Source organism: Gavialis gangeticus, unplaced genomic scaffold, assembly GCF_001723915.1.
Source record: "Gavialis gangeticus isolate Ggan-Ray unplaced genomic scaffold, GavGan_comp1, whole genome shotgun sequence".
In the NCBI taxonomy this organism is placed as follows: Eukaryota; Metazoa; Chordata; order Crocodylia; family Gavialidae; genus Gavialis; species Gavialis gangeticus.
In genome coordinates this window covers 18,112,262-18,121,507 of record NW_017729002.1, presented here as the reverse complement: position 1 = coordinate 18,121,507, position 9,246 = coordinate 18,112,262, and the positions used below count along the sequence as shown (strand labels likewise).

General features: G+C 47.4%; 1 protein-coding gene across 3 annotated transcripts in view; it reads left to right on the top strand.

The window, feature by feature from the left end:
- Positions 1-9,246, top strand: part of TFAP4 (transcription factor AP-4) — a 36,725-nt gene that overhangs the window by 9,500 nt on the left and 17,979 nt on the right. For all 3 annotated transcript variants that reach the window (XM_019507558.1, XM_019507557.1, XM_019507559.1), the window contains exon 2: positions 6,202-6,367. In XM_019507558.1, coding sequence (XP_019363103.1) covers positions 6,202-6,367 — 166 coding nt within the window. The remainder of the gene's footprint in view (positions 1-6,201; positions 6,368-9,246) is intronic.

Genomic DNA, 9,246 nt, shown 5'->3' with positions numbered 1-9,246 from the left:
CCACGGCAGGGGTCTTGATCTACTCTCTCATGTCCCTTCCCTCCCCACTCCCCTTCTGCCACAGCAGACTTACCAGCTGCATGCAGCTGTATCAGAAATCTGATTGGTATTGGTCGATATGCCTCCTTAAATATTGGCTATTGGTATTGGCCCCCAGAATCTCTTTCGGTGCACCCCTACCCAGCAGCCTTTCCTGGCAGCCTTGGGAATCGTAGCTGCCATGCGCCAGCAGCTGGAGCATGGCTTTGGTTGGCCAGGCTCTGATTTGAGTGGTGTGTGCTGCTGCCACTTGTGCTGCCCCACTTTTTTTTAGTGTCTGTTTTTGACCCTGCCATCTCCTAGGGTCAACCCTGCCATGTTGCAAGATAGCAGCACAGGGAATGACTGCATGTGAGATGTATGTTGCTGCAGACAGGTCTGCGGCACCACTTACTGCACTCATCTAGATGTGGCCACAGAGCTCAAATAGCAATTCATAGAGTTAAAAGCATCTGGCCTGTTGTAGGCCGAGTTCTTTCAACAGAAGAATTGCTTTTATTATTTTTCTGAAATCAAAAAATGAGTAAAAACAAAGAACATCTGGGGATTGTCTAAAGTTTAAAAAAGTTGAGAACTGCTGCCCTAGACTAGAGTTCCCCACGTTCTTGTGTGTGAATCTTAGCATTTTGGCAATACAGAGCATGATCCCTTCCTCCTTTGGCCCTCAGCCCTGATAAAATCACCTGGCTGCTTCTCTTACTTCATAATAATTAGTGTCTTCATTTGGGATAGGAGACATAGCAAGGATTGAAGTATAAGCTGATGTTCGGTTCTGGACAGGATCAGATGCTTGCTGAATGCTCTGTGGTAGCGATAGATAAATAGCCTTTCTCAAGTGGATTTCATTTCTCTCTGCAAGGAGGCTTCGTTTGAACTCTGAGCACAAAGTGAGGGAGTTCTTGTTCCTTTGCATCTTCCCTGTTGCTTGCTGGCTCTGCTGGTTGTAGGGCTGCAGTGCAGTTGTCTGACAAGCCTTATTCAACGTGGAGCTGCCTGGAGAACTTGGCCTGCACTCTGCTGCTAGCAGCTAGGCCTGCTGTGTGTCCATGGATCTCTTGTGCCAGGTAACCTGGCATATCATTGAAACCACGTTTCTGAACTGTGGGATGCTCCTGCAATCTAAGGAGGACTCAGTTGCATCAGAATGACTACTTTAGCAACTGGCAAAGAATGAGTGACCTCAGGACAGCCCCTCTCTCTCCAACACTCCCCTTCCCCTCCTAAAATAAAAGCCACAAAGGGCAGGGTTAAAGGGAAGAGTTCTATCATGCTGTAAATAACCACTCTAAGGAACAAATTTTGCGCAGTCTGTGTCCATACTGAGAAGGTGATCCTGGGTGAGTGCATCCAGGGCATCTTTGACTCCTTATCCTTAATCCAGTGATTTTCAGCCAGGCCACTGTAAGATCCTTGTCAGGGTGTTGCACAATATTAGCTCTGTTAGGTGTGCAAACACCTACACATGATTTGCAAGATAAATACAAAGATTTCATGTAGGAATTCACAGAGTCAAAACCATCCTGACCTGCTGTGGTCTTTCTGAGTTCTTTGCAACAGAACAGTTGCTCAGTAGTTTTTCATTAGTTGAAAGAGGAGTGGAGCTAAGAGCTGGCATTTTCCAAGGGGTTTCTTGGGTCAAAAAATGGTTAAGGACCACTGCTTTAGTTTTTTTGAAAGAAAGCAAGATGGTTCAGACTTGTCATGTGGGAATAGATGGCTAGAGCTCCTAGATAAATGTAACTAGCTTTAGGCAGCTCTTACTATTGCTTTCTCCACAACAGCACTGAAGTTGTACTACATGTCGTGCAGCCAGCTTGCCTGCTTCTGGTGCCCATCAGTTGGCAAGATGGTGCTCACCTTGAGAGGTACTGTTCCCTTCAGGCTAGGCAAAGAGTGAGCCTCTGTCCTCTGTTTCTCGCTCATGCTTTCTCATGTGATCCCATGTGCACTTGGTTTTTTGTCGGGTATGTTCCATTATGTGTCCACTGAAAAATTCCTGTGACCGATAACATTGTCAGGCTCTGTTTGATGCATCTCAGCAGCTTTGAAACAAGCTTGTTTAACTGCATGCAATTTGTCCTACTAGCAGGCTTGCAAATTCAGCTTGGGTTCTGACAGTCAACCTGGGTTGCTTCCTTCTAGCCCATTACCCTCTTGACTGGAGGAACTGCCCGACAACCCACTATGAGTGAAACAAAATTCTCCAGTTATTTTTGCAAGGTTTGCACAAGAAAAGATGAAGGTGGGACTTGGTGGATTCAGCAATTGTCTTCACTGCTTAAAACAATAAAGCTGATCTTTGGTAACCAGCAGGCCAGCTCTCCCAGGACAGGTGCATAGAGAAGACAGAGGACTTTCATTCTCCTATGAGATGAACTTGCTAAGGGCAAGCTCAGGTGAGGATTGTGAGTCATCCATGATGAGCTGGCCTCTTAGCAGAATGAAAGGATCCTGTTCACTGTGGGAGAGCTGATATGTCGTGTACTCTAAGGTATGAAGCTTTGTATGTTTAGCAGTGAAGACAAAACCTTTATTTTAAAAATCCATTGCACAAGCCAAAATGGAGTAAGATTGTGTTTGCTCTAGGACAAGTGCTGGCTGTCTCTTTGGGGCAAACAGAAAAATAAAACAGTCCCTGGAGTCAGTAGAGAACACCAGAGGACATGTAGACAACGTGCCCATCAGCTCCTCCACAGGATAAAACATCATGTGAAGGTCTGCACTCTCCCATGGTGACCCCTGTGTGTTGGACTCACTCCTGGCTTGCAGGCTGGGTGAGCACTTGGGCTCTGGCTCTGAAAGTTTTCTGCTTCTCAGTGCATGTGTTATCAAAGAAAACTGAGCTGTTGGCCAGGGGCTCTTCTTCCTTCTGTCACGTTACCTAGCCGGTGATAATGGTGAACAGGTGAGGTGCTGCTCTAAAATCAGCCAGTGACTTCCTCCCTGGCTTGATATTACTGGGAAAATTCCCCCTCCCCACAAATAAAGATCTTCAGACTTTGAACCTTGTAAGGAGGGGGAACTTGCTGGCCTGGTGTGCCCAGGAGTGGTGCCACACCTGGCAGCTGGGATCACCTGCTCAGACCTCTGGCATCTCGGTGAGTGTAGCACACATGTGAGTGGGCAAATAGACTATAAATCTGTTTGTCATTTCACAATCAAACTTCCTTCATGATCTTTCTTCACACTAAGGAACAGACCCCAGCTTCCAATGCTTTGCTTTTCTACAGCTCGCTCCATCTCAAAATCTCTAAACACCTGCAGCATTTTTCTTCTCTGGCTGCTTTTACCAGCTGATTACAATTCTTGTTGTGCAGCTGGCCAGGTCTAGTGATGGCAAAACCCTTCAGGGTAGTTAATGTAGAAGAAAGTGGCTGTCTGTAAGTTAGTGAGGAATCTGAGACTGAAATTTCCCTGACTTCTAACATGGGGGACAGTGGACAGCAGGTGGCTGAAGGTGCTGATTTCACTGTACTTGATTTCTAGCCTTTTTTTAAGCTTGAATTCTCATGAAGTTTCAGTTATCATTCCCCTAATAATGGATGTAAACTGTATCGGTGATGCTCAATCTCTGGCCTGTGAAGCCGCGTCATCTGGCCAATGGGTGTGGAAAATTGTGTGTGTGTGGGGGGGTGGGAAGTGGTAATGTTAATTGCTGTTCCCCTGCTCTCAATATTTCTGGAGCCACGGGGAGCCCCATGGGCTGGCTGATGCAGCCCTGCGCGCTAGATTGTGCTAATTTGCAATGAGGTCAGCATATGGGGTCACTCTGGAACATGGCTGGATTGGCGTACAGGCTCGGGTGTGTAAGGTCAAGCAGGCACATGGCTGGATTCGGTGCCTGAGATGGGCCATGCAAGGTGTAGAGTAGGCATGTGCAGCCAGATCTGGCATATGGGACTGGGCCAGCATGCCCAAGTGCACCTGTAGACTGGCTGTGCTTGGCATCCAGCCTGTGGACTGGTCCCATGCCACTTGTCCAACCTGCAAGGCCAGAAGTTTGGGCACCACTGGACTATGGTTGACTCTATGCCCCTTAGAAAGCTGATTTTTCTAGTTCTCATCCTTAACTTAGTGACTTCTCAAATCATGCTGAGAAAACCAAAGAAAGGCAAGATGATAATCAGAAAGATGTGGTCTGTGGGTTTGTTTTAAAAGGTATGCTATCGCTTGAGAATTCAGGGCTTGAAACCAACCTTGTTATTAAAGATTTGGGTTCCTAAGCCTTAACTTCTAGCATTCTTGTTACATATCGGATCTTTAAAATTGCTGCCAGTCTCTCTTAAAGCAGTTCTTGCTATTCCAAGGCCTGGCCCTTGGAGCAACATGATTTTCAGCCCCTGTGTTGCTGCTATTGAGAAGAATCACGTCTACTGGTTTTGGTGTAGGATCCTTTATGAAGGTGGGGCTACTGGCGTGGCACTAGCTGGGGGCCCCCACAGATCTGGGGGCATTTATATACATACGGCTTTACCTACTTGTGTGGTTTAACTTCCTCTTTGTTCCATGGCTATAATGAAGTACATTCTGCATTAGGATTCAGTGATCCTGCTCTCTTCTCCATGCTGAAGCTGTGAGCACCCCCTCTGCTAGACCTGTCCCGACTAGGAAAATAGAGTGTATGTAAAAATGTTTGAGCTGCCTTGAGAATATAGAGGGCTTGATGCCCTTTAAAACACACTTGGTGGTCGTGGTCAGTCCCAGACTCCCTTCCTCTTCCCCTGCAATTTTTGATCCTAATATTCCTTCCTACCTCCATGTAGCTGCATGGTGGCATTTGGTTTGGGAGGTGTTTTCCTGGCAAAATCTGCCAGATAATTTGGGAACAGAACTCACAGAGGAGGCAGCAGGAAGCAGGCGGGAGCTGTGGCTTTGGGTGGGGTGGGGGCTGTCTCTGGGAGCTGTCATCTGGAAGCTATCAGCAGGAGGGGGAGGGAGACTCTCATCTGATCCTACCAGGGCCACACACACAGGCCAGCCCTGCAGGGACCTCAGCTTAGATGCCTGCTGAGTCTTTCTTGTGCAGTGGAGAACTTGGGAGGGAATGTAAGGAGCCCAAGCCACTCACTGCTGCCCAAACAACTTGCTTAATCCTCAATCCAGCCTTCTTGCTGCCCAGCCCCTCTCCTTGCTACTGTTCCTATCTACCTGGGGGATAGAAGCAGTGGGGTACCAGCCAAGCACATGGTAAGTGCCGCTCTCTCCACTGTAGCAGAGAGGAGAACACATCCTGTTTCTTCCCATTTGTCTCCAGAGGGGTTGATCCGACTGCTTCGTGACTAGGCGGTAGTGCATGTGGGAGACTCCACAGGAAGTCAAGGCTACTGTAGTCACTTAAAATTGACTCGGAGTCTTAACATGATTCCCAAGCCAGAAATCTGCCAAGGGACTGGGGCTGTCCTCTCTGCTTACAAGGCATACCTGGGCTCTGTGGTGGAAAAGCCCTTAATTTAATGTCTCTTCTGAAAATGCCCAGGGTTCTTCTCCCTTTCCTGGGGCATTGGGGTTTTTTGTTTGCACTTCCATTGGCAAAAGGTCCACCTACTGAATTACCACCTTCTTCAGCATCCTAGATTCCAATGAAGTCCTTCCAAGCTTAGCTTCTCTCCCCTTTAAGTGGCTGGGGTTCCAGAGCATGCTGGGATGAAGGCTTATTTCAGTTTGTTTTGGCTTCCAGTCCACATCACTGTTGCTGAAAGTAGCTAGTTTTCTTATTGTCGGTGAAGCTCAGCAGTTTGAACTTGTGATTTACATACATTCACTTACTGAACTGAAATACCTTGGGCAGGGAATAGGAAGTGAGTTCTAGATGTATTCACCTAGCTCCTCTTAATTGCCAGAAACCAGCATGGAAATGACTCCTTCACCCTCCTGACTCCAGGTGTACTTTTAGGATATGATCAGTGTCTGGCATAAGGGCTCTTGTTCTGCAGTGTAGAAGGGGAAATGCAGGAACAGCCATTGGTCCTTGTCAGAAAGTACAGCTCCCTGAACTTTGGCTCCTAATCCAGTCCTTGTAAAGTAGGTGGTGGCTGGGAAGAATTCCCTCCCCAGTATCCTATCAGTATGTTAAAGTGGTGCCCTCTGCAGTGAGGAGTGGGAGATAGGGTCTTGGGCATTGGTTATTGCTCTTTTCTAACCTGCTGTGGATTTCTCTTGCAGCCTGGCTAACATCCCATTGACTCCAGAGACCCAGCGGGACCAGGAGCGACGGATACGCAGAGAGATAGCCAACAGCAACGAGCGAAGGCGGATGCAGAGCATCAATGCCGGCTTCCAGTCTCTGAAAACCCTCATTCCACACACAGATGGGGAGAAGCTCAGTAAGGTGAGGTGGGATCTGCAGACTGCCTGGTTTGTCAGCATCATTAGTTATACCCCTGGTGACATCTTTGTTCCAAAGTATGTGGTCATTCTGTCACTTGGGAAAGAACTTCTTAGCCCTGTGGATCTGGGTAAAATAATGAATGCAGTGGGCTCATTCAGAAGACTTCAGCTTCCAGTTCAGGTTGCTTTCTCTAATATATTAGGGAAAGCAACCTGAATAAAATAAAAATACCCATACCTGAACTATGTGCATGTCTGTAGCTCGATACCAACTCCATAATTAAAATAGGATGATAAATAACCTGAGCACTGAAATAACAACGAAGGTAGATATAGCATCATCCTTGTATCTAGTTAAAAAAACACAGCAGTCGTTTATATACTAAGAGTTATAAAGTGGGTGTGGGTTAGAGTCAAGGTTGTCAACTATGCACGGTTTCATGTCATTGTTATTGACCAAAGGGATGGCCTTTTTGGGTGTAGATGATCATTGCCATGATTCCCAATATTTTAATTTTTAAAGTAATGCTTTTAGTGAAGTTGGTATCACTGATGTATCTGTGCCCATGGAGCTTTCTGTGTTGCATATATGCTGCTCACATGCACAGGCCATGGAAACCTTAATAGCCACAGAATGCCAGGGATGGATGCACTTTTTTACAGGACCTCTCCTGCTTCTGCCCTGGTGAGTTCCGCAGACTCCCTGTTCTTTGCAGAGCTGAGGAAAAGTTTTCTAGATCCTGGAGAAGGAGAAAAGTGAAGGTGTGGCAGGATAATGCAAATAACTTCTTTTGTCAGCTGTGGGACTCATCTGTTTATGGAGGAGACAACTGAGTGTGCTGGTCATTCAGGGTGAGCACAAGCTACCAATGTGATACGGATCTGCAAAAGTCACACACGTCGTAGGGTGGAATTTAAGTTGTCTGCAGTAGATACAAGGAAGCCTTAATGCCATTGTACAAGGCACTGGTGAGGCCGCAGCTGGAGTACAGCTTGGGGTCACGTGTGCAGGCAAGATGAATTCACAGTGGACTGATGCAGAGAGGGGCTGCTGTGAGGATCAGGGGAATGGAGAGTCTATCCTAGACAACCTCAGCTTTCACTTTGCTAAGCTAAGAGCCTTCAGAAGGAGATGGAGGTAAATAGTGGGGAGAGAAAAGTCCTATTTAAGCTGAAGGGCAGTCCTGGTGTAAGAGTAACTGGCCCCCAATGAAAGTGGGCTAGCAAGTAAAGGAAGGTTCCAGCAGTCCGAGGAGTAATGTCCTTTAGTCGTCTTCTGGTGGGAGCAGAGGGGCAAGAAACCTAAATGCTTCCCAGGTGGAACTCAGGTGTGGAAGAGATTGTCTGACCTGGTGCCTTCTCTTGCAGAGAACTGGACTTGACCCCAGAGGCACCTTGCATTGCCATGCTGTGTGTTCTGGGATATGGAGTTTGCACTGGAGTGTGGAGAACCTTCGCACCTACTTTTACATGCAGCAGGCTTTGAGCTCTGCTGAAGAAGGCATGCACTGGATTTCTTCCCTCTGTCTTGCATTTCCAAGGGCTGAGAGTCTTTCCTGTCTCCTGCAAGGCCAATGGAGCAGAACCCCTGCTCTCCTGGAGAATACCTGGGCTTTACAGCACAGGGATCTCCTTTACTGGGGGATGCTCTGGCAGCTTTCCACAAGCAAACTGGCTTCAGCGTGCACAGTTAAAGTGCATTAGTGCTTCCTTGAAGCTGATTAAGTGCTGATTTTTACCCAGCCTCTGCCAGGATAAGACTGAGGAGCCCAGGAGAGTTAGGTGGGTCCTGTGACCTTCAGCCTGCTGGGTTTGTTCTGTTCCCTTTGACTGAAGAATTTCTTGTTTCTCGTGCTCAACACACAATAGTTCCGGCAGGCAGAATTAGCAATGCTGTCTTCTCCTGATGCTGTGAGTGCCACTCAGAAGATCTTGTTTGGAGCCACAGGGACTCAAGGCTTTGATTCTACACCTGACACTTGTGAATTGTAGGTTTGAACAGTGGGAGCTGCCAGCACTGAAGTTCCACAGGAATTGTTAACTCTTTGCATTGCTTCTGTGGCAATTCACAGCCTGAACCCCCAAGGAGCCAGGAGCGTGTTGCTGGGACACGTATGCATTTGAAGTTTCAGGTAGTAAGGGATGTGAAGGGTAACCAGAAGGATTTCTACATGTATGTTGGTAGCAAGAGGAGGATCAGGGAAAGTGCTTGGGTCCCTTACTGAATGGGGGAAGCAACCTTGTGACAGGATGCAGAAACAGCTGAAGTGCTCAGTGCCTCTTTTGCTTCGGTCTTCACAGGCAAGGTCAGCGCACATGCTACTGCACTGGGCAGCACAGTTTGGGGAGGAGGTGAGCAGTTAACAGTGGCATAAGAACAGGTTAGGGACCATTTAGAAAAGATGGACATATACAAGTCCATGGGGCCGGATGGGATGCACCCAGGAATGCTGAGGGAGTTGGCTGATGTGATTGCAGAACCACTGGCCATCATCTTTGAAAACTCATGGCAATCGGGAGAGGTCCCATATGGTTGGAAAAGGGCAAACATAGTGACCATATTTAAGAAAGGGAAAAAGAAGGATCTAGGGAACTACAGACCAGTCAGCCTCACCTCAGTCCCTGGAAAAATCATGGAGCAGATCCCCAAGGAATCCATTTCTAAGCACTTGGAGGAGAAGTTGATTAGGAACAGTCAGCATGGATTCACCAAGGGCAAGTCATGCCTGACCAACCTGATTGCCTTCTATGATGAGATGCCTGGCTCTGGATGGAGGGAGACCAGTGGATATGGCATACCTTGATTTTTAGCAAGGCTTTTGATATAGTCTCCTGCAACATTATCGCAGGCAAGCTAAGGAAGTATGGGCAGGATGAATG